This window comes from Callithrix jacchus, chromosome 2 (assembly GCF_049354715.1).
Source record: "Callithrix jacchus isolate 240 chromosome 2, calJac240_pri, whole genome shotgun sequence".
Classification (NCBI taxonomy): Eukaryota; Metazoa; Chordata; class Mammalia; order Primates; family Cebidae; genus Callithrix; species Callithrix jacchus.
This window is the reverse complement of record NC_133503.1, coordinates 200,634,131-200,658,844: the sequence shown is the minus strand read 5'-3', so window position 1 is coordinate 200,658,844 and position 24,714 is coordinate 200,634,131. Positions and strand designations below refer to the sequence as shown.

General features: G+C 44.5%; 1 protein-coding gene and 1 pseudogene across 2 annotated transcripts in view; one reads left to right on the top strand and one right to left on the bottom strand.

Moving 5' to 3' along the window:
• The window catches only part of ADAMTS16 (ADAM metallopeptidase with thrombospondin type 1 motif 16), a 182,825-nt gene that overhangs the window by 94,336 nt on the left and 63,775 nt on the right, over positions 1-24,714 (top strand). For both annotated transcript variants that reach the window (XM_035291797.3, XM_017970002.4), the window contains 6 exons: positions 3,101-3,249; positions 5,406-5,578; positions 7,602-7,732; positions 9,693-9,816; positions 10,221-10,465; positions 12,548-12,686. In XM_035291797.3, coding sequence (XP_035147688.3) covers positions 3,101-3,249; positions 5,406-5,578; positions 7,602-7,732; positions 9,693-9,816; positions 10,221-10,465; positions 12,548-12,686 — 961 coding nt within the window. The remainder of the gene's footprint in view (positions 1-3,100; positions 3,250-5,405; positions 5,579-7,601; positions 7,733-9,692; positions 9,817-10,220; positions 10,466-12,547; positions 12,687-24,714) is intronic.
• On the bottom strand, positions 20,830-21,597 carry LOC100388163 (roquin-2 pseudogene; annotated as a pseudogene).

Sequence of the window (24,714 nt, the reverse complement as noted above, 5' to 3'; positions counted from 1 at the left end):
CAGGCCTATTACAAGGAATGTGCAGAATGAGCCTGGGGTACCTTGCTGAGCAGAAAGCTAGAAGCCTGCCAAAGATTCCTGGCTCTTATCAAGAGGAAACTCAAGCAATGTTTCCAAAAGAAACATATGACATTAGCATATCTTTCTTTATCATTTAGAGAAAGTGTCATGGTTTTCCTGTACGAACTCAAACTCAGGATACAGAGACATTTGACGAAGGTTGTTTTTTCTTTAAAGAAGTAATCCAGGCCAGGCGCGGTGGCTCACGCCTGTAATCCCAGCACTTTGGGAGGCCGAGGCAGGTGGATCACGAGGTCAAGAGATCGAGACCATCCCGGCCAACATGGTGAAACCCTGTCTCTACTAAAAAATACAAAAATTACCTGGATGTGGTGGCGCGTGCCTGTAGTCCCATCTACTCAGGAGGCTGAGGCAGGAGAATTGCTTGAACCTGGGAGGTGAAGGTTGCAGTGAGCCAAGATCACACCACTGTGCCACCGCCTGGTACCTGGCAACAGAGTCAGACTCTGTCTCAAAAAAAATAAAATAAAATAAAAAATAAAAGTAAGCCAGCCAATCATGAAAAAAAAAAGAAGACAGAATTAGAATGTCATTATTCTTGCAACACTCAAAGATGTAAAGGATCTAGGAAATGATTGTTAATGGTTGCTGAAAGCATTAGCTGGGAAGCTGCTGGGACCTTTGCAAGTCAGCCCACGTTCCCTGAACACTGAAGCATCCTAGCACCAATGTTCCAAGCCTTACCAGGCATTCTGTGTGCACATTCACAGAGCCATCAATGGAGCACTCTTGCCAAAATCCAATTCTAAACCTAACCAACACCTTACATCAACTGCCTGATTGCAGCAGATCTAGGGAGCCCAGGGACGTGTCCAATGGCACCGCAGAGATGCAACATCCACAATATAGAAACGCCCCACAAAGAGACCCCTTCCTTTATCACGTGAGTTCAGGTAAGAGAGAACATCAAGGGAGAGTTTGAAAGTGGAGAGAGACGTGAGAAGCATGTCAGCCAAATGCAGTAAATGGACCGTGTTTTGATTGTGATTCTATGTTAACTAATAGAAAAAAGGCACCAAATTGGAATTTTGAACACTTACTAGACATTTGGTGATATTAAAGAATGATGGTAGGTTTCTAGGTACGATAATGGTGTTGTAGTTAAGTTTTCTAAAGTCCTTAATTTGGGGAACCCTTCATGCTTTGAGGAATGATTTCAGGTCTGGGAGTCAGTGTTGGGAGAGAGAAAGTGGACAGGCATTCAGGTGAAGTGAGACTGTGTGTGAGCTGATAAATGTTGAGGCAGGACTGCCGGTTTCAAGGGCTCCTCTACTATTCACTTGTGTATATCTTTAAATCTTTCATTAAAAAATAAGCTTTTTAGAAAAACAAAAGAGTGAAAGCTATTCCCATGTCAGTACTCCCTTCTGAGTCTGTGAAGTTCGCCAAGTACTAACAGCAGGTCAACAACCACGTTGTGACGCACGCTGAGTGTGCTCACAGCTTCTCCGTAGAAACGGTGGTTCTTTGGTAAGTTCCACATCCCTGCTTTCAAGACAGCGCTCCTGTCTTCCGCCAGCCTGACTTCATTCTGGGGCTTCAAATCCTGCTCATCTTCTTCAAAACGAGACACGTTTTCCCGGAAATATTTTCAGAGTTCTTCGACCTCTTGAAATTTTGTTTTCATGTTTCCTGTCTCCTGCATTAGAAAGCAATGACCAGATGGGCTTTAAAAATGGACAAAAATACACAACAACGACAACTAGCACACACCTGGCGTCTCTTCCTGTCTGCACAACCAGTGCAACCTACTGCTGTCCTCACACCTGTCGGAGGCTGTCCAGGAGCAGCGGCCTATTCCGGGCAGCAGCCTTCTCCCTGAGCCTAGGACTGTGGACTTTGTTCTACACCTGGGGGCAGGGCAGGTAGGGACGGAAGAGATGATGCTTTGCTTAAAGAAAAGGATTGAAGAGTTGAGTGGGCGAGGGTGACTCCTCAGAAAGTCTTGTTTTTAAATTGAATGGTTCTTACTTCAGTAGCATTAAATGGAGCCATTTTAACTGCCATTGTATGTGCCGACACTGGTCAAACCTCAGTGGTCTCATATGTGTTACTCTAATACATCAATTAATAATGGAAGTATCACTTTCTTCCTATGAAGGTAGCCTTTTTCTTCCTCTCTCAGTACAAATCTAGTGGCTCTAATCTTGGAGATAAAAGAGGACTCAACTTCAGGTCTCTGCAGCCCACAGCTCTTCTCACTCCAGTGGGGCCAGGACAAGGGACAAACGTCTTCCTTCTTCCTCCCAACACACAGTCTAGACCTTTAAGATCTTTGAAGTCCACACCAAACCACCCCAGGGACCACCGCTGTTGGACATGGTGTTAAGTAGTGCATAGCACTGATTTGTGGCACAGTGAATTTGCCACATGGAATTTAGCATGAATTAAAATGGATGAGCATACCTCTGGAGAAAGGGGAACAGATAGCATCTCCAGCCTTCGGGGGACAGATGAAATTCCAAATGGATTGCTTCATTGCCTTGGAAGCTGCATGATGTCTAACATGCCATCAGTTAATCGTCCAAGGCTCCGAGCCCAGGTGCTTTGGGGAGAAAGCACAGAGCACCAGCCCAAAATGACAAGGTGTTGAGCCACACGGAGCCTCCAGCTGCACTTTTCTACCTGAGACTCTCTCTGTTCTAAACATGAGATGTGAAAAGCACCTTGTTTTCAGGACAGGTCAGAGTTCACCGACTTGGGAGTTGAACAGCCAGACTGAGTACTCAGATAACACTCCTTCATTAAATGTGTTAAGTTTCCAGGAGCTCAGACATTGGAAAATGATTTTTCTATTCATCTTCCCTGTATGTGGATTTACAGGAGGATGCTAGGTTTGGAAAGAAAAAAAAAGCAACATTGAATTTACCGTATTTGTTTTAGGTGCTACTTGAGGGTAGGGAAGCTAATGTCTGCAGTTAACAAAATTCCCCACTACTCAGCCTTACGGCAGTAATGAGATGAACCCATCTACCTATCTATCTGAGTCAAGTAAACTTATTTATGTTGAAAATTTTAGTGGTGCCGTGGAGGGCAGTGTGTGAAATATGGTGATGAAGGCCCCAAGCCCATTCATGGCCACTGGTCAGACTGGTCTCCTTGGTCTCCATGCTCCAGGACCTGCGGAGGGGGAGTGTCTCACAGGAGTCGCCTCTGCACCAACCCCAAGTAAGTATACCTTTACCTCTTTCCTCACAAACAAGTGATTTCCATGCCCTGAACCCTGCAGGCAGCACACCTGTGTCTCAGGTCTTCAGCTCTTTTTTCTTTTAAGACTGAGTCTCGCTCTGTCACCCAGGTTGGAGTGCAGTGATATTGTCTTGGCTTACTGAAACCTCCGCCTCCCGGATTCCAGCTATTCTCCTGCCTCAGTCTCCTATGTAGCTGGTTCTACAGGTGCCACCACCATGTCTGCTAACTTTTGTATTTTTCACCATGGTTTTCAACAGTTTCACCATGTTGGTCAGGCTGGTCTCGAACTCCTGACCTCAGGCAATCTGCCCGCCTCAGCCTCCCAAAGAACTGGGATTATAGACATGAGCCATCACGCCCAGCCTCAGCTCTTAATAGCAAGTATGTGCTGTGCATATGATTGTAAAGAACACTGAGTAGGAAAGGTATTTCACTCCAGCATTTCTTAATTACCTGTCTGTGCAATAACTTAAGAGACTTATAACTAACTACCTGACCAAGCAAAACATCACAGCACCAAGAGTGACATTCAGGAGTTCGATTTAAACCACATTTACTTGACATACCAAGGATCTGCTTAAAACAAATAAAGAAATCACAAGAAAAGTATATAGAATGCAAAAAAACAGAGCAACTGTTTTGTGCAGAAAAAAAATTTTTGGTTTTCCATCAGCTCTATTTACCTTCACAACAGGTGGTTTGATGGCCGGCTTCTGTAAGAAGTAAGAATGAATCTGAGAAGCATCACCAATCTGGGGAAGTGAACAGACTTTGACTTTTAGTTTTGTTAGTTTAACTTTTATTTCAAGTTCCGGGGTACAGTACAGGTTTGTTCCGTAGGTAAACTTGCATCATGGGTGTGTGTCGTACAGATTATTTCATTACCCCGGTATTAAGCATCGTATTCATTAGTTATTTTTTGTGGTCCTCTCCTTCCTCCCACCCTCCACCCTCCAAAAGGCCCAGTTCCCCTTTATGTGTCCATGTGTGCCCATCATTCGGCTGTCACTTATCAGTGAGAACCTGCAGATTTGGTTTTCTGTCCCTGTGTTAGTTTATTAAGGATAATGGCTGTTGGACTCCATCCATGGTCCTGCAAACATGATCTCTTTCATTTTTACAGCCGCATGGCATTCCATGGTGTATATGTCCCACGTTTTTATTATCTGGCCTACCACTGATTGGCATTTAGGGTGATTCCATGTCTTTGCTACTGTGAATGGTGCTGCGGTAACATTCGTGTGCATGTGTCTTTATGGTAAAACGATTTATATTCCTTTGGATATATACTCAGTAATGGGATTGCTGGGTCAAAGGGTATTTCTGTCTGTAGGTCTTTGAGGAATTGCCACACTGTCTTCCACAATGGTTGAACTAACTTACACGTCTACCAGAGCGCCTAAGTGTCCATTCTCTCTACAACCTTTTTTAATAGTGGCAATTCTGGCTGGTGTTTTTCTATCTCCCTCTGCCCCTAAGCTTGTTGAAGACGTGTCACTTGGCTTCTTGTTTCAGTCCTATCTTTAAAGCATGAGCTCCTCTGAACCCCCCCACCCCCACTGTACCCCGTGGGCTCCCTGAACCTTACAAGTGTGTACATGCAAATTCTCTGGGGCAAGCAGGGGTGAGCTGTCAGTGCCAACCAGCAGAGGTGACTGGGTCTTTAGTCTTGGTCTTTGGGTCGGTCCTGGCCTTTACCAGAAGACTGGTAATGGAAAGCAATTTTGGTCTGGAAAGCAAAGTCATTGAACTTCAGTCTGGATTCCACATTCTCTCAAATGTGCCACCCTGGGAAAGTGTGGTCCTCCTCAGTCAGCCCCTCCCTGTGCAAGGTGAGGACAGCCCTGCTCACCGTGTCCACCCTGCTCACTCCTGCAGAGGCGCTGGGCCCAGAGAGGAGCAAGCACAGGCCGGCCTGCCCTGCTGCTCTTGTAAAGGATTCCCTCAACAGAGAAGGAAGCACGACCTTACCATTCACGTGCAAGAATGTGTTCTTGACCACTTAGAAATCCACTTTTCCTAATTACCCATTCTGACACTCTTAGCTTCATCTCTTCCATCAGCCTAATTTCAAAGAAGGTCTAAGTAGCTACTAAAATAGGAAAATTCTAACTTCAAAATACACATTCCAGGCCATCGCATGGAGGCAAGTTTTGCGAGGGCTCCACTCGCACTCTGAAGCTCTGCAACAGTCAGAAATGTCCCCGGGACAGTGTCGACTTCCGCTCCGCGCAGTGCGCTGAGCACAACAGCAGACGGTTCCGAGGGCAGCACTACAAGTGGAAGCCTTACACTCAAGTAGAAGGTAAGTCACAAGCTGCTTTTGTGTGGTAGCCTCATGCTGTACTAGCTTGACTTTTTAAAGAAGGACAGGATTGAGAGTGGGGCACAAGTAACCAGATGCCGCTCTGCGGTTTGGTTTTATTTTGCCATCCCCACTGTCACAACTTCTTATCTAAACTTGGCCAACTGTGAGGTCAGAAATCAACACACCAGATAGAAATCGTGTGCATAATACAATGAAACTCATCAAAGAAGTGATAGAAATACAAAGTAGATGCTATATGGAAACTGAGTCAGTATTTTTTGGATTAAGAATGACAGCAGTTGATGGTGATGTGGCTATAAGCAAGTTACCCATTGAATACTTATAATTGTCAAAGAAGGAAAGAGAAATCTCAGTATATTTTGGAAAATTTAATAATTTTGAAGCATACTATGTTCAGAAAGTCTTGATCTATAACTATTAACCAAGAAGTTTATTGGTGGAATGTATAAGATTTTACTCCCCAGTGGGAAAGAAATAAGTGTTGTTTTCATGATTAAAATAACTTAAGGTCAGGAGCTCAAGTGGCATAATTAAGGAGAAATTCAAAGAAAACCTAATCGGCCGGGTGCGGTGGCTCACGCCTGTAATCCCAGCACTTTGGGAGGCCGAGGCAGGTGGATCACGAGGTCAAGAGACCGAGACCATCCTGGTCAACATGGTGAGACCCTGTCTCTACTAAAAATACAAAAAATTAGCTGGGCATGGTGGCGCGTGCCTGTAATCCCAGCTACTCAGGAGGCTGAGGCAGGAGAATTGCCTGAACCCAGGAGGCGGAGGTTGCGGTGAGCTGAGATCGCGCCATTGCACTCCAGCCTGGGTTACAAGAGCGAAACTCCGTCTCAAAAAAAAAAAAAGAAAACCTAATCATCTCATTGCTTGAAACCGGGAGTATTGCCCGAGAATGACAGAAGCCCTTCGGACATACTGAAGTGGGATGCCCCCATGACATTCACTTTCATCATCTCAATGTATACAGTGTTTTCAGTGTCAGGTTCATAAAGGTAGAACGCTCTGAAAGAAAATTAGACAATTTCCCCAAAGCATGTTTGGTGGTCCCTTTACTCCTAAACCTGTACAGATGAAGCCAGTGTGCTACAGGCCGCTAGGAAGGAGAGAAAGAGAGAATGAACTTTGAAACTGCGGTCCAAACATGTGTGTGTATTACTCCTGGCTGCCAATCTTCAGTGAATAATCTCATTAATCGTGGAAACACACACTAAATTTGGTTCATAGAATTAGTCAGTTGGGTCTCTTACCTTGAATGATAAGGAAAATATCTGTAGCTGAGTCATAGGCCTATAAAAATTTCTAAGACAGACAACGTTTTCAGCATTAATCGTCCCAGTTTGACCCAGAAGAGAACAAAGCGGGGGAAATGGTTTCAGTAAAAGTTCATATGGAATATAAACCAAAAAGAACCTTGAAATGGATTATCTAGGAAGGAAGTGAACTTCCTATTTCTCTAGGTACCAACATTTTTTTTTAAATTATTATATTTGTAGAAAACATTGTTCTCAAGAGATTTCATCTATTTATTTTATTAGTTTAATTTTTAATGTTTTTTATCAAATGCATTAAGAAATTCAATGATTTGTTATTCTTTCATTACATTTTATCTGTAAGAATTTTGTGTATTACTACAAAATGGTAGTGACTTTTTTTTGCATTTCTACAAGATGGCAGTAATTATGCTAGTGAAATAGGAAAGCATTAATGTCGTAGCCAACCAATATTTATTGAATGCCTACTATGTGCCAAACACTGTATAAGAATCAAAGAACTTAAAGGACACTGTACAGTAAAATTTAACAGTGAAGCAATAAAAAAATTAAAGAAATAAAACATAACGAGGCAAGCATTGAAAGTGCCATTGCAATGTGTTATTGTGTGGGAGTTATTTTATGGGGGAAGAAAGAAAGTCTATCTAAAATTCAGAGCAAAAATGATCAGAGCTTAAGTATCTTTCTTATTTGTGTTTGTGTGTGTATTTCTTTTTAAGATCAGGACTTATGCAAACTCTACTGTATCGCAGAAGGATTTGATTTCTTCTTTTCTTTGTCAAATAAAGTCAAAGATGGGACTCCATGCTCGGAGGATAGCCGTAATGTTTGTATAGATGGGATATGTGAGGTAATCATGATCCTTCATTCATTGAACAAATGATTCCGGACAGTCTGCTTTGTGTCAGGCATCCCGTAGAGGCTAGAAAGACCAGACATAGAAGACAAGCCTTTCCCTCTAAGCCACACCCCAGTGAGGAGAAAGCCAGAACGCGATGACACGCTGCTTGGCCGCAGCGGAAGTGTGTGCAGAGCATGAGGAGAGGGAGGGGCCCGTTCTGTCTTCGATGTGGGTCTGGGACGTGTGGGTCTGGGGCTTCTAGGAGAAGGGAACATCCACATCCAAGCTAGATCTGAAAGGATGAGTTGGACGAGGGATGTCAGGGACGTGGCGGTGCCGGATGCATGGGCTGCTAGCAGCCAATTGAGTCATCAGAATGCCAGAGGGAAGGTGGGGTCTGGGGGGATGCTGCGGGAAGGGATGAAGTGAGAAGATTTCCAAGGCCCTCTCCAAGGCTGTCTGAACGGTTGGGACTTTTATCCTGTGTCCAAGTAGATAGAGCAGGCATTGGGTCTGGGAACAGTGGAGTCACAGGATTTGGTTGCAGTTTGTAGGCAGTAGTGTGGCCAGTCAGTGAAGCAGGGATGGGTGAGAGAGCCTGGGTCACTTTACAGCTCCAGGAGGGGCCTCAGCAACATACAGCAGGTACACTTTCGCTGAGGAAGGTGGGTGGGCAGGGATGCAAGAGACAAGCTGGGGAGGGGTCAGCAGCTAAATGAACATAAGTGACTGACAGTAGCCTTACCCTGATTGGCAGAGAGAAGAGGTGGGAAAATGTTATTATAAACCAAGCAAAGGCGTTAGCAGATCAGACACATCTCCTGTAGACAGTGGGGCTTCAGGTGAAGAAGGTGTTCAATCTGCATAGCCTGTGGAGTCCAAAATCGTCTTCTCTAGTTCTCACTTCACTTATATTATTGACCATTTCAAAGTCGAATCATCCACTGGGATCCTTAGCGTAATCAATTTTAATACACTAGGGCTAGGCTAGATGATTCCACCAAGATCTCTCTCAGCTGCGCAGTCCGCAATTTTGTCTAACTGTTAATTGATGTGTTCACTATTTTATCGTATTTAGGTATTCTTAATGATATACTGTCATAATCCCTTATTTGTAACCCTGAAATCCAAAAAGCTGTGGAAATTTGGGGGGACCCGAATTTGTTTGGTGGCAAAGCCTGCCCTGAACTGATGTGAGACCACCGATTGGTTGTATCTATCTCACTTCCTGTAAATATGGAGGGTTTTACTATAGAAACATTACTGTGTTGGTTATGGGCTGTCACCCTAGGCCTGTACAGGATTCTCACGTGCATTACATACATCATATCTATTACCTCTCTTAAATTGAAAAACACTCTCAGTTCTGAAATACATCTAGCCTTATGGATTTCAAGCCAAAAATTGTAGTTATTTTGCTTCCAAATGGATGTTTTTTGACATATAGAGCCTATTCTCTTCGTTAAAAAGTGCAGAAATTTTACAGAGCTCCTAAAATTGTAAGCAAGTGAATAAACATGCCCTTTGAATAATTACTACTGAGGAGAATGTCTGTGTGTCATCTGCTCCTTCTCTTTCATTGTATAGGACAATTAAGATCACAATGGCATATTTTGATAGAACCTTGCCTAGACACTTTGGTGTCATTGTACTAAGCCCTTTAGGACAGTCTGAAATTCACCCATGGCTCCAAAGTGACAACCTACACGTTTAATTTAGGTCCACTTGTGTGACAGTACTGAAGGGGACAGGTTACGTTTCACATTTTAAAAACTTCCTGCAGTTTTGAAGGGTAACACTGTAGTCCCACTGTGCACATACTGGGTATCCAATAAATATTTGTTAACTACCCTATGTTGGTGAAATTTTCAGCTCTAGTGGGGAGGAGGTTTCTCACATGAGATTGGTGACATTATTGCTGTGTTGTCCTCTCTTCCATGAATGACATGTGACCTTGGGGGCCCTCCAGAGAGTTGGATGTGACAACGTCCTTGGATCTGATGCTGTTGAAGACAGCTGCGGGGTGTGTAAGGGGAATAACTCAGCCTGCACGATTCACAGGGGTCTCTACACCAAGCACCACCACACCAACCGTGAGTAGAGCTGTCTACAAGCCTTGGGCAGAGAAGATTGTAAGTGGGACTTCTTAGCCGAGGAGCTCGAGGGGACAGTGAAAACAGCAGGCCCTCCTTCCACTGCCTCCCTTCCTGCCTCAGCTAGCTCTTTGCTTCTTGAGCCTCCCGCTTTGACTGGATGTGGTAGCTAGGTTATTTGAATTAAGATTGTTCTTGCGAAGACTGAACATCACAGGAGCTCTGCTCCAACTAACAAAAAGCAGTCAGGTATACTTCTAAGGTGACTGATCACCAGCACACATCTTCCCCCAGTTCCAAATGTGGATAGTCAGGTTTTATGTTCTGAGGACTGGGGTTGCTTAGAGAGTTCGCCTCGGCTTTTTGGAATGAAAAGCTGTATCTTCGCCATTTTCTTTATCTAGAGTATTACCACATGGTCACCATTCCTTCTGGAGCCCGGAGTATTCGCATCTATGAAATGAACGTATCTACCTCCTACATTTCTGTGTGCAATGCTCTCAGAAGGTACTACCTGAATGGACACTGGACTGTGGACTGGCCCGGCCGGTACAAGTTTTCAGGCACTACTTTCGACTACAGACGGTCCTACAACGAGCCTGAGAACTTAATCGCTGCGGGACCAACCAACGAAACACTGATTGTGGAGGTAAAGTCCAGCCTCTTGGATTTGGGGCTTGGATTTTGGGGGTGTTCTGGTGTTTGTGTAAATTCATGGCTGTTGGCATAATTTTAAGAATACACAAGAATATAAATAGTTATTAAAAAAAAAACAGTTATAGAAAAGAGTGATCCATCCATAGGCTGCATGGGGCAGCAGCCCTTTTTTATCGTCATTCACTTTTTGGTGTATGATTACGTTTGTATTTAAGTGCTCACCTGCCTTCCCATTTAGGGGTTTTAGCAGGAGATGTTTGCAAAAGTCTTCTGTTCTGTAAGCTCGACAGCTGTGAGAAGTGGCCACTCTTGGGGGAGGGAGGTCGATTGTGACTTCACCTCTGTCTAGGGTGGGATCCGCATTTCTGCTGTGTCCTGTGGCAATAGGAGAAGAGAACTAAGAGGCGAAGCCCCTCACTGTGTGATGACCTGTGTCATAGCATTGATATTGGCTGGCCACAGCTCTGCAGTCACATCGACCGAGTGTCCAGTGGGTGGGTCACCTCCCAAACCAAACCGTTCTGTTTACTCATGAATACAGAGGCTCACAAATATAGTCGGATTCTGACACCACCACCTATCCCATGCAACTGTGCAGGTGGCAGTGTTGGGTAGTGGATGCTCTAACTCCCCACCTTGTTATGTTTCTGTGAACAGTTGAAAAAACTGCTTGATTCAAAAGTTGCCCGATCAATCTACACCTTGCTATGGAGGTAGAGCCACCTGGATGCCCCCACCTGTTCCCTGGGACTGGCTGCCCCATCCCATCCTCTTGTGTCTTCCTGGGAGATGCTTACCCAGGCTGTCAGGTGTGGTGTAGGTGGAGCAGCTGCTGCGTCTCCACAGGTTCTACTTCCATCTCCTGTCCTGCCTCTCAACGCTTTCATCCTACCCCTTCCTAAACATATTTATTTTGAATTCTTTTCTTGATCATGTCTCCCGCCATCTGAGGCTTTTAGCTTTAACAATCAGAGAGAAAGAGAGATGCCTCTGGGTTGAAAATAAGTGAGGCTTGTTAGGAAACTGTTCTCAATGGAAGAAGAGTTGCAAAGGCTCGGAATGTAAGGGCTGGAGATCGTCTCAATGGCCTTGCAGAGCAACCCCCTGTTCTGGGCTTGTACTGTCCCGCAGCATCAGCACCACTGAGACTGGAGCTGCGTCATCAGGCAGAGGGTGGAGCATGGGGCCAGGGTGCTTAGGGGAGGGTGAGTCTGTTTGTCTACATGGGCATCATGTCAGGATGCCAAGACTCTCAGGTGCTGGTATGGGATTTATGTCAACAGGTTATGGTGAGTTTTCCAGAAAAGTCTTCTAACCAGAATTGAAGGATCTAATACACTTATGAGAGAAATGGTGGCTGGTCCTCATGATTGGCTTTCAAGCTAGGAAATGTGGAGTCCAAACCCGGTTCCATGCCCTAAACTATGACTGAGTGATCTTTTTCCTAATAAAATACCTTTTCCCCTGGACTTGATGGGTATCTGCCAGTAGGCAAAAGTCCCCTTCATCTCTCCCAGTAAAACGTACTCTAACTCAGCTTCGGTCAATCATGAATCCTGTCTATAGCTGTTGAAGGGTCCTGAGTTATTAGAACTCAGCAGGAAGCGTGACAGTGTTTGCAGGTGTCCCGTTCTGATTTGCTCAGATGCCGGGAATTTGTAGGGGATCCCAAAGAAACACCAAGGGAGATAACCAAGTGCTTTTCTTAGGATGTATCACGTTATTACATGTACCCCCCAAATATGTGTCTCTGTTATGTATCAATAAAAATGGTAATCTGAAACTGCTCTTTCCAAGTTGCAGAGGTGTTTGAAGTTTTGCATGCAGGCATACACTAACTGTAAGGAGAAGGGCGGAAAGTCTAGACGGTTTTTTAGATGAGCCTGACTCTAGATGGGAGGGCTATTCCGGTTCAGAAATTATATGTAAATTTGGATGATAGTCTGAATTTAGTTTCTCATCATGACAGACTTCTTGTTGCTTGGTTGTTGTTTTAAGTAGTCTAAGCCACGTCAGCATGTATTGGCTGGTTTTGCATTAATTTGTTTTCTTTTTCCCCTTTCTTATTTTGTAGCTCCTGTTTCAGGGAAGGAACCCAGGCATTGCCTGGGAATACTCCATGCCTCGCCTGGGGGCCGAGAAGCAGCCCCCTGCCCAGCCCACCTACACCTGGGCCATCGTGCGCTCTGAGTGCTCCGTGTCCTGCGGAGGGGGTAGGTCCCTACCAGTGCTGTTCTTGGAGGTTCCTCCCATGCTGCTCCTGTCAGCCTTGGGCCATGGGGTGCTCTGCACCTGCCCTTCTTGAGTCCTAATGAGTAGCCCAGGGCTTCTCCCAGCTGGTAGCAGTGACATTCCCAAGGTGAGGAGTGCTGACATTCCCAAGGTGGGGAGTGTCACTTGTAAGCTTGAGCTGGCTTCTCCAGTTTATCTACTTCAGTGTGTGACTCTGAGGAAGTCAGTGGGTGCTTTGGGTCCTGCTTTTTATCTAATTAAGGTATTTTAAAAGATAATTTTGTTAATTGAGATTAGTCAAGTGAAAATCACTGTAATTATGAAATACACCATGTTGATAGTGAGAAACAGAAACTCTCATGGAAAATGCACTGACCTAGAGTGGGTTTTTTAATCCAACTAATCTCATTCAAAACATTTCCTGGAAAGAGCTTTGCCATCCAGTTATATAGTCAGATTTGCCCAGAAAATGAAAGAATATTTTGAAAGTTGCAAAGAAAACATCAAGAAAAAACATGTCCAAAAGAACTGCACATGTACTGACTGTCTGATATAAACAGTGGTGAGCAAATATTTGCAAGTTTAAAACAACATAATAAATTCTATCTGTTATTTATCAAGTAGACAAGTTTCTATCTGGCCAAGTGGATTTCAGCTTTGAGCAATCCAGGTTTTAATAACTAAGAAGTTAATTTAGATAATATTATATTTAAGTAAAGAAAAGTGATTGCCAAATGAGAAATGGCATCAAGTAAGAAGGTAACGAATGAATAAAAAAATAAATAAATAAATTTGTGTGTTCTCAACAGTTGCTCTAAATAAATAAGATGAAGAAACTAAAGGAAAACTGAAAGATGAACCAAAAAAGCTTAAATAGTCCTAGAAGCACTAAGTGCTTGACGTATGTTCATTCTTCCCTGTATGAACTAAGGATGAAATAGTTAAATTATGGGTGCTATGGGTGCTAGCAAAGCTAAGGACTCTGAGTGAGACCCTGTCTGAGGAAAATCACAGCTACCTTCTGCACAGAAGGATAGCAAGCACGTTGTTCTAGGAGTGACCAGAGAGAAATACGTGAAATCTCACACTAGTGATATGGCCCACCTCAGCCACCAGTTCACTTTATTTAGAAAATAGTGTAGGCCGGGCGCGGTGGCTCAAGCCTGTAATTCCAGCTCTTTGGGAGGCCGAGGCAGGTGGATCACGAGGTCAAGGGATCGAGACCATCCTGGTCAACATGGTGAAACCCCATCTCTACTAAAAATACAAAAAATTAGCTGGGCATGGTGGCGCGTGCCTGTAATCCCAGCTACTCAGGAGGCTGAGGCAGGAGAATTGCCTGAACCCAGGAGGCGGAGGCTGTGGTGAGCCGAGATCATGCCATTGCACTCCAGCCTGGGTAACGAGAGCGAAACTCCGTCTCAAAAAAATAAAAGAAAATAGCATAACAGAACCACCTTGTATGCTCTCTCTGTGTGACACGGGAAAATCACGTCTCACCACACGTATGTTCCTTCCCTTTTCCTCTGATTTTGTAACCACACCCATGTTTCTTGGATCATGTTGAATGCACTTGACTTTACCTCTCCTACTTAGCATCTTCAAATACGTGGTAATTGATTAGGATAATAATGGAATCACAAAGCTTTATATTTGTGTAAGGAAAGTATGAATTTTGGAACTCTTTCTTGTTCCTTTTCATTTTGTGAAAAATGTATAATGAATTCCATGGAAACGTCTGTAAAGAATGACGGGTCAATGATTCTTTTTCATTCCACCAGGAAGGTTCACTGGTGCCTTTCCTTTGAGCATCAAGCATTCAGAGGAACTCTTAGCTTTCTCAGCTGCTACCAAGTTATTCGTCTCAGTATCCTGAAACACTGAATGGATGACTACTGCACCTAACTATCCCTACCAAATAAGTGAGAGTTTCTGGGGTAAATCAACCCCAAATCCATTCCCTAATCGCTTTTCTAAAGAGCTGCATCAGAGAGTCAGTGAGTGTTGTTTGTCTTCAATTTCAATGGGAAATAGATGGAAAACATGAATTCTCAATTCAACAGCTGGATGGAGTGCAGGATGCCTGTACTTTCCTGTCTTCTGTAGGATAATGCTCTGCAGTCTTCCTGGTAAAAACCTGACCTCTTCATAGGACAGAAGACTCAGCACCTAATCAGGGCACCCTGTCACTGGCCATGTGTAGATAATTAGGAAAGGGAACATTTGCAAATAGTTATCCAGCAAGGCTGAGTTATAGTCGATCCTCCTCTGTTTTCGTAGATGCTTAAACCCACAGCCTCACTCTCTTATTCTCTCTCTTTCCTTCCCTGGTATCCCCAGAGTTACTTTCTATACAAGCAAGATGAACGAAGAAACACATTGTTGCCATGTATTGAGCACCTACTGTGTGCTTTCACATATATTATCTTGTCAAAACCTTTGACAGGTTAAGGGTAGAAAGACCACAGATTCGAGGCAGCTACATCAGATTCAAGCCTTGGCTTCAGCAGGCCACGTTCCTTAGAAATTTTGAATCAGCCTTTTATGTATGTAAGGCTTAAAGATTTTATAAATATCATAAAGCAATCATTATTATCATCTCAGAGGTGGCAGGTAACTTGGTTCAAATGGGTTTACCGGCTCCGTCCTTATGCCACCCCACCACAGCCAAACTGCAACTGAGCACATTGCTGTTGACACTCCTTAACAAAGATGATTCTGCCAGGGAAGCACAACATACTCTTCGACTTCCTGTCTTCCTGTCATAATACAGCTTCTGCCTGGCGATGGGAGCTGCAGTCCAACGAACATAAGATTGAAATGTCAGCAGTGAGGAGGCGCCCTCACATGTGGGCGGCTCTTACATTTCATGGTCATCCAGGGTGAAGGCTGACCTCGCTCAGTTGCACTATTCAGTTTTCCTTTGATCTGTGTTTGGTGGACTTGTCAAATTTCCCCCGATAATCTTAAGTAACATAGTTGTTCACTGAACGTTAATCACAGCGACTGACTTTGAGGTAAGGGCTTTTATTTCTAAAAACTTCATTACTCATTTGTAAGTGGTGGTTTTGATTAAGCAGTTTCTTAGAATTTACTGTCTCCGCCTTACTGAGGAGTTTCAGGAGTTGATGATATCTGATGACACAGATCCTTTAGAACTAAAACCTCAATTACTTTAAGTTTATTAAATGCTTCTTTCGTTATATCCTGTTGGAGCCTTCTACATTTCAAAAAATTATTTAAATTCCGTGTTATCTGACAACAGCGTATTTTAATTGCTTGGATGATTGATACTGGAGGATGAAAACCCACAATGAGTCTCCTCAGTTTTTCCATTTTGTGAGAGAATAACTAACTTTCCCAATGAGCGTGATATAATAACCTTTGATTATTGTTCTCATTTCTTAGAGGATTAGGTTAATGTATCACCTGAAAATTCTTGATCTGATTCTTAAAAAAATAAAAGGGGGGGGAGTATAAATGCCATTTTTATCTTATCTGCATATTTTATATATTTTTTAAGACTTCTAGTTACATAGACTTCCCGATGCTCTGGATTTGAAACTTTTAAATCATCTTTTTCTTAGCTCTCTTTTTGAAAATTTAAGGGTCTACAAAGGGAGTTGTGGAATTAATGAATGGGAGGAAGACAGCTGGAAACTTTCCCCCACCTCTTGCTTCATTCCAGAAACGTTACCTGGCGTCAAAAGAGGATGGATAATTCTTTTTGATTTAAAGAGATCTCATTTCCTTATCTCCTGCAATGGGTCCATCTCTCTGCAGGAAGTAAGGTTTCCACACAGCCCGGTCATGCCTTCCACCTCCCTTTTTGACAGCTTCTGTTTCTTTCTTCTCTCTCCTTCATGACATAATTGCATTTTTTTAATTTCAATGTTCCTTACTTCATCGGGCCCTAACTGGACACTCAGTGAGCATCGGGGGCATTGCTAATGGGGCATAAAACTCAACTAGGAGACGACATGCCAAGAATATTGCCCGGAGATAGCTTATCCCATTGTGGCTGTCTGGGACGGAGACTTTTTGATGTGGTAATGACTTCACTAGACTTTTGTTTACCTTGTAGAAACATCAGTCTTTTCTCAAAATTATACATGCTGTCATCTTTTAAAGTCAGTACCTACAACTCATTTGGCCCAATGTATTCCAAATCACTAATCTTCAACCTCTGATGAATTTCCAAATCAAAGTACTTATTGAAATTTGACATATGTCTTAAATCGTCCAACATGCATCCTGTAATATCTGGGGATGAGGCATTTTTATTCAAATGAAAATATTCGTCTAATTCACAATTAAAATTTCTCAAACAAATCTTACAGCTGGCTTGTAAACCATCCTCTCTTACAGTTTTTCAATATTATTCTCTTCACCATCTAAAATACATCTGGGGCTTAAGGATTAATTCCTTTAGGGATGAAGTTTGGAAAAATGGCAATCCCTTGCAAACTTGCCCTTCTTTGTTGATACGAAGCCAGCCAGCCATTGATTCATTCATTCATGTACTTGTTCAGTCAGCAAAGGCTTGCATGTTTGGATATGAACCTTAAACATCTTTAAGCCACCTGGGGAAATGCAAGAGAGGTTTGCTTGATTTCTTCTCTATCTGAATTGAGCAATGAGATGCTTAAGTAGATGTCGCTTTACATGAAAACCAGTTAGTGCCTCTTCCATGTCATAGCGAGTTGAGGTATTGTACATTCGTGCATCTTAACCAGTGAATCGAGTACTTCGGCAATTTTTTCTTAAATGTGGGAGCCACTATGCTGAGTTCTAAGTTTGTAAGTCAAGATAATACATACTTGGCCCTGTCCTCAAAATCATTTGCAATCTGGAGCAAGGAGGTACCCATATGCCCACGTGTAACAATGGAAGACGGCAGCCTGTGTTGTGTTCCCAGAACTGTGAGAGTTCAGAGAGATTGCCAGGCCTGTTCACAGGAAGAGTCTCAGCTCAGCTGCAGCTGGGACGCCCGTCTTCCTCTGAGGTCCATCTCTGAGATGCCTTTAAAGAGCAGCAGTGGGTTTTGGTTGCTCTTGCTCATCTGATAGGCTAGAATCTTCAGACCTTTTCCACAGGGACTCCTTAAAATTACATCTTCCCTATCCTCACCTTGTGTGCTAGAGTGTTCTGAATCCTAGTGGCTGTGTCCCTTTCTCTTTTAAACTTCACCGAAAGGGTTGAGTCCCAGAGTTCAAGTTGAAATGATTCTGGTTTCTTTTTCCCTGCCTTGGGTCACCTTTGAGCTGATCTACTAAAAATGTCTCCTGTTCTTTATCCAAGTCCCTGTAAATTGCAAAATAGATTACCCACCCCAACTCCTTTCTTCCCAAAAAAGCAGAGAGAAAAACAGAGGTTTGTCTCCCAGAGAGTGGGCTGTATGCCTCAGGGTCCTGGGCAGCGTGATGTCACACAGGCCCATTTCTTCAAGTGTGCACAGAGGTCCAGAGCGAAACAAGCCCATATCTTCCCTAAAAAGCTGGAATTCCGTCTCGTTCCCAGAGTCTCTGCAGTTCTAGCAAGGCACCGCTCATCAGGGATGCTGGGGTCCCTCCCACCTTCCCACTCTGTGGCCATGGCCTGTTCTTCTCCACTCTTGCTGTGCGATTCACTTGTGCCCACAGGACTTGAAGTCTGCAAACTTGGAGCCTTAAAAATGGGCAATTACTGCCCATATCCAGATGGGCTGCGTGTCCCTCTGCCACTGACAGGTCAAGGCTGTCAGGGAAATAGGGAAATAGGCTAGTGAAGCCAGTTCCCTGTGAAGCAGGGAATCTGCCTCTGGTAAGACTCGTGAAGGTGCCTCAGCCTCCATTCTAGTAAATGTTGCGATAACATGTGACTACAGCAATCCTGCCAGGCCAAGCTGTCACTTAAATACACTGGGAACCACTCAGAATCTGGACAGCATCCAGGAATATACCAGTTCCCTCAAGCTGAGTTCAAGGTCCTGTAATGTTCACGCATGAGGCGTCAATAATACATCTAGCACGCGTGATAGAAATAATGCATGCTTCTTTTGAGAGCGCATGCGTTCGTTTGCGGAATATCATCTGGCTTTCCATGGAGGTTTGCTTACGGAATTGGTTTTTCTTTTTCTTTACAAAAGAAGAATAAAACTTTTGGCAACAGCTGGAATTCATTCTATAGTTCAAATTTTGGAAAACTCAGCAATTCTTTGATGAAATCCTCCTCTTCCAGACTTAAGACTCTTCTTCTAGACAGTCTGGCAAACGTGATGATTTTTTAAGTGGTTTCCAAAGACCTGGCCGGAGCTGGTTTCTGTAAAAAATGAAAGCAGTGCCTAAGCACATTGCTCATCAAACTCACCACCCCGTGGCCAGGGTCTGCCTTTCCGCAGCTAATGGATTGTTCTCTCTGAGCCTCTTAAATTATCTTTTGAAGCTTATGCCCTTCTCCTCTCTTATCCATTAATATAGATCACTTACAAAATTGGCCTACCTGATTCTGGCATTCCCATGAATTCTGTGATATTTTTTCTTTCTGAAAAAGTTAACTGATTCTATGTACTGCTGAGAACTTACTTCCCGGACATGCCATTAGTCAGAGAAATTACACTGGAGTCTCCCTAAGTGTCCAGAGAAGTAATACCTGAGCTAAACAGCCAAGGAGACTCCATTCCATCATGTGAGATACATCTGAAAACATAATAATCCCAAATCTGGTACAATAATAGACCTTGGAAAACCTCAGTGCGGTAGAACATATGGCTGTCTGTACATATTTTTATGTTCTCAGAATATTCGGACATTTGAAATTAGTCAATGGAATAGACATATAAATTCACTTTTATGTCTACTACTGTTTCTATGGGTTGGTATATTAGGGTCCTCTAAAGAAACAGTCAGAAGGAGATACCTGTCTCTCTACTCATCTATTTATTTATGTAGAGAAAAAGAGATTGATTGGGAGAGATTGGCTTACAGAGGCCGTGAAGTCTCCCAATTCACTGTATGCAAGCTAGAGAATCAGGATAACCAGAGAGGTGACTTCCAGCCTGGGCCTGAAGGTGATGGCCATGAGTCCTAAAGTCTGAAGGCCAGAGGACCAGGATGGCTGATGTCAAATATGAGAACTTAATACTTTAGATCTAAGTAGACTAATCCAAGATCTTCAGCAAGCAAATTATGTGTGTATTGTCTCAAAAGTCTCTGATTAAGGATCCAAGAAAAACCCTTTGAAAACAGACATAGTATGCGAGAACTGGAGTGTAGTTTCTTTTGCTTAATTTTTAGCTCTTAACAGTTTTTCCTACATGCGATGCAGTCATGTAGGAAATAAATGTCTTATGACTGGATAATGGATTGGCACAGTTCTGAACATGAGGTGGGAGAATGCCCTTGACCCCCCGCATGAGACCCGGGAAGGGGTGACTTGTTTACTTGGCCACCGTGCTCAATCCCTTACAAGAGGGAGCGCATGAGCAGATGGGTGTAGGAACCAGTGTGGCGAGTGCTGGAATTTGCTGGTAGCTCCTCTATGGCAGCAGCAGACTTTGTGCGGGGCCCCACAGCAGCATCCAAATGTGTTACAATGCTCTCTTAGCTCTGCCATCCAGGAAGGATGCCATCCACACCCCCTGGAGCCCCAGAGGGCCTTCGTTACAATCAGTGCTCTTTCAACATTTGCAGACTACTAACTATTATTAACCAGCTCAGTGAAGAATCAGGTAACAGCCTTTGATAGTCTGCCCTCTTGGTACCCTAGTTCTTGTCCGGGGCCCAGGAATAATCAGGTCACAGGAACAAATTGAAGAGTGGTGAATGTGGAGGACTTTACTGAGTGGTGGAAGTGACTCTCAGCAGGAAGAGGAACTGGAAAGGGGATGGAGTGGGAAGATAATATTCCCCTGGAATCTGGCTGTCCACAGCCAAGCTTGTCTCTGAACATCCCTGACTGTGCTCCTCTCCAACCATAGTCTCTGACATGCAGCTACTTCTCCTCTCGATGTTCAGACGCTTCTATCTTCTGTGTGCATGTGTCCACTGAGTCTGAGGTTTGGGGTTCTTTTTTTTTTTTTTAAACCAATTTATCTTAATTATGTCAAGATTTGTACATATAAAGATGAGTTGAGTCTCAGGATTCTTACCGAGCTCCAGACATTGTCATCCTCAAGCCCCAATAGCTAATAAAAAACGTAAGATAGTAACCTACCTTACCTGGCCCTAAAAACTGGCATCCTCAAGCCCTGACAGCGGCGGCCCATGGATTGGCAGACAATTGCTGAGGATACTGGTGCTGTAATATCAGTTCTGTTACAGTTCTTTCTCCAAGTGAACGAGCTGCTCGCATGGCTCTTACACGACCTTCTTCCTCCACCAGTTGACAGTTTACAAGTGTCACCAGTTTCCTTTGCATGGACGGCTCAGTGCACTCTGGTTCAAAGTAGCTACACCTTTACCTCCACTTAGTGGTTTTAAGTAGAGTGCCAAGTCCTCAACACATTTCTTTGCAACCTCATAGTGTTTATTCTCACCTGGATTACTTAACTTAATTGATGATCTGGTACCTGGGCTCCAACTAACTGGAGAAGTGCGAAGTTGGCAGGAAGTACCTCAGTATCTGTGTTGATGGCAGTCTGGTCAAAAGGACAAGCTTTTCGATGAAGTTTATTCAGGCAGGTCTTGCAAACAGTGTGTGAACAAGCTAAACTGATGCGTTTGTGCACATTCTCATCAAATTCATTATAGCAGATTGGACAGGACAGAAATTCTGTCCATTGAGCTGCCTGCACAGGCATTGTGGAAGCTGGATGCTCGGGTTAGCAGTCTAGCACATCATTATTTTGCTGTGCAGTGTTTTGTAAGCTGAGGGGGCCCGGGCGGGGTCGCTAAGGGCCGCTCCCGTGAGCCCGGCGACGGCGCACTCGGTGATGGAGGTGCCTCTTCTCGCAGGGGCAGAGCTCGGTGGAGGTTTCACGACATCAAACTCCATTGGGAGCTACAAGGTCAGCCCCGTTGGCGGCGGTGAAGGCCGCCACAGGGCCTCCTCCTCCTCCTCCCTCTCCCTCCACCTTCGCCTCCTCTTCCTTTGCCTCGGTTTGGGGTTCTTATGGGCACAGGACAGGGGGCTAGGTGAGCCTAAAGGCAACATTCGGGCAGGACAACACCGATAGTTCTCACTTAGGGCTGTGGGTCCAGGCTTGAGGGTGGAGCCCTTGCCACAGACCCTGCCCTCTTCTAGCCAGTATGTCCCTGCCTCCTGTTTGTATCAAATAGACAACAGAAAAGCCAGTTTGAGAGTGGATTAGGGGAGAAAACCTACAGGGGAACTAGTCCGTTAGGAGCCACGCAGAAAATAAGGGACAAAATCAGAGATATGGAAGAAGTCTGAATGTCCCTGGGCAGCAGATGACCTCAGATTTTCAGGTTCTCTAGCTAAGCAAAGACCTTCTGATCTCACGTGATTCCCCATAGCGCTGGATTAACCATGAAAAATAGTTTCTTAAATCATAACTCAAACCTACTCTTTAATAATCCAACCATGTGACTGCCATGTGATACCTGAGAGTTTAGGTGTAAGTGTTGGGGCCCGGGCCCAGCCCAGTAGCAGGACCCTCGTGGTAGACAGGGTGCTGTTTGGGACTGACTTCCACTCTGCCTTCTGCTGAGGAACGTACTTAAACTGGTTCACCACCCTGTCGTGTGCGTGCGTGTGTGTGTGTGCGTGCGTGTGCGTGTGTGTGAGTGTGTGCGTGTGTGTGTGCGTGTGCGTGTGTGTGCGTGCGTGCGTGTGTGCGTGTGTGTGCGTGTGTGTGCGCGCGTGTGTGCGTGTGTGCGCGTGTGTGTGCGTGCGTGAGTGTGTGTGTGCGCGCGCGTGTGTGTGTGCGCGTGTGTGTGCGTGCGTGTGTGTGAGTGCGTGTGTGTGCGTGCGTGTGAGTGCATGCGTGTGTGTGTGCGTGCGTGTGTGAGTGTGTGTGTGCGTGTCGTGTGTGTGCGAGTGTGTGTGCGTGTGTGCGTGTGTGTGTGAGTGTGTGCGTGCGTGAGTGTGTGTGCGTGTGTGTGTGCGTGTGCGTGCGTGTGTGTGTGTGCGTGTGTGTGTGCGTGTGTGTGTGTGTGTGCGCGCGCGCACGTACTCCTGGGCAGGCACAGATGTGTGTTTTAAAGGGGCCTCTAAGGTCTTTCCAGTTTGATGTTCTATGGTCTGTGTCACTCAATATATAAGATGGATCAAAAGTAAAACCAAGTGTCAGCTTTCCTTTAGCCCCTGGCTCCTTCCTCCCTCCATTCACCCCTTTAGGCCTTTGAATGAAGAGCCCTCAGGGCAGTCAGGGAAAGGAGAGGCCAGAGCAGCTGTGGACAGAGAGAGTGCAGGCAGATAAGAATGTTTGGATCCGTCGGGGGCCCCTTTCCCAGTGTCCTTGAGCCAAGCCTGCCTAAGGTGTCAGCAAGACAGGATATCCACCTTCATAAAGGCTGAAATTTGCTAGTTTTGGGGCATGTTTTTCATTAATAAATAAATGTCACAAATAAATAGAAAGTAGAGAACACAAATCATTCCTGAGACACCCCTCCTTGAAAGATGCTACCGTAAGCGTCTTAGTGCATCCATCTGTCTCCCTCCATGCACAGCTCTGCAAATGCATACCTTCCTTCAGGACGGGCCTAGCAATCGGCTTTTTCTATGTCACTATGTCATCTGTGTCCTCTATTTGCAGAGAGTTTCTCCTTAGTTATGTGCATGAACAGCCCACTTCTAATGTGGCAGGTCACATTCTTGAGCAATTATTAATATATCTAAGTGTTATTCCAACTTTCAACATACTATGAACAAATAATACTTCTGTACTCTAAGGAAAGTTCCTTAGAAATTACAAATAGTGGCTTCACTTTTATGGAGAGTGTTTCAAATGGGGGTGGTTTCTAAAAGTCTAAAACCTTTTCTCTTGGGAAAACCCTGACCACAAATATGTGTGTGTGTGACACACACGTAGATTTTTCGTTTTCTATGGCACAGAGACTGAAATGAGATGGAGTTATAAAGATTCTGATTCACTTTCATGAACCTGGATGCCTGCCAGGGTAAGATCGCTGCATGGGAAATCTTGTGGAAGAGTAACTGAGATGCTGTCTGCATGGTAGGACCCCAGGCCAGCAGCAGCAGCACTTGCGAACTCCTAAGAAATGCAGATTCTTGGGCTGCCAGCCCGGACCTGCTGAATCAAAAGCCCTGGGTATGGGGCCAAGTAGTCCATGCTTTTTTTTTTTTTTTTTTGAGACGGAGTTTCGCTGATGTTACCCAGACTGGAGTGCAATGGCGCCATCACAGCTCACCACAACCTCCGCCTTCTGGATTCAAGCAATTCTCCTGCCTCAGCCTCCCGAGTAGCTGGGATTACAGGCACGCACCACCGTGCCCAGCAAATTTTTTTATTTTTAGTAGAGACGGGGTTTCACCTCGTTGGCCAGGATGGTCTCGATCTCTTGACCTCGTGATCCACCTGCCTCGGCCTCCCAAAGTGCTGGGATTACAGGCGTGAGCCCCCGCGCCCGGCTCCATGCTTTTAATACCATGTCCCAGTGTCTACGATGCCCGTGGAAGTTGCTTTCCATTGTGTTTTCACCAGGGACTTATCTCCAAACACATTGCACGCAAAGGACACTCATTAGTCGCTGTCTTATACTCCAGGGAGCCCCCAGAGAGATTTCTGGAATCCCTGGCATTTAGAATTACAATAAGAAAATGATTGCTGTGGGGGGGGGGGAATTGCATTTTAAAAGAAAATAATAACTCCACTGAATGCAGCAGTTAATTTTAAAGTGACAATCAGAAGATTGCCTTTCAGGGATTGGAAATTGCCTTTATGACCTTGGAAGGTGAGTGGTGATGTCTCAGTGGGTGGGGGTGAAAACTGAAGACAAGGGCTTCCCTGGAGAACTCCCAGGATGCAAGCCTGAGGATCGTTAGCAGACCCACCCCCCAACATGACTTTAATCATGGTAATTTTGTAAAAAGAGGAAAACAATTTCT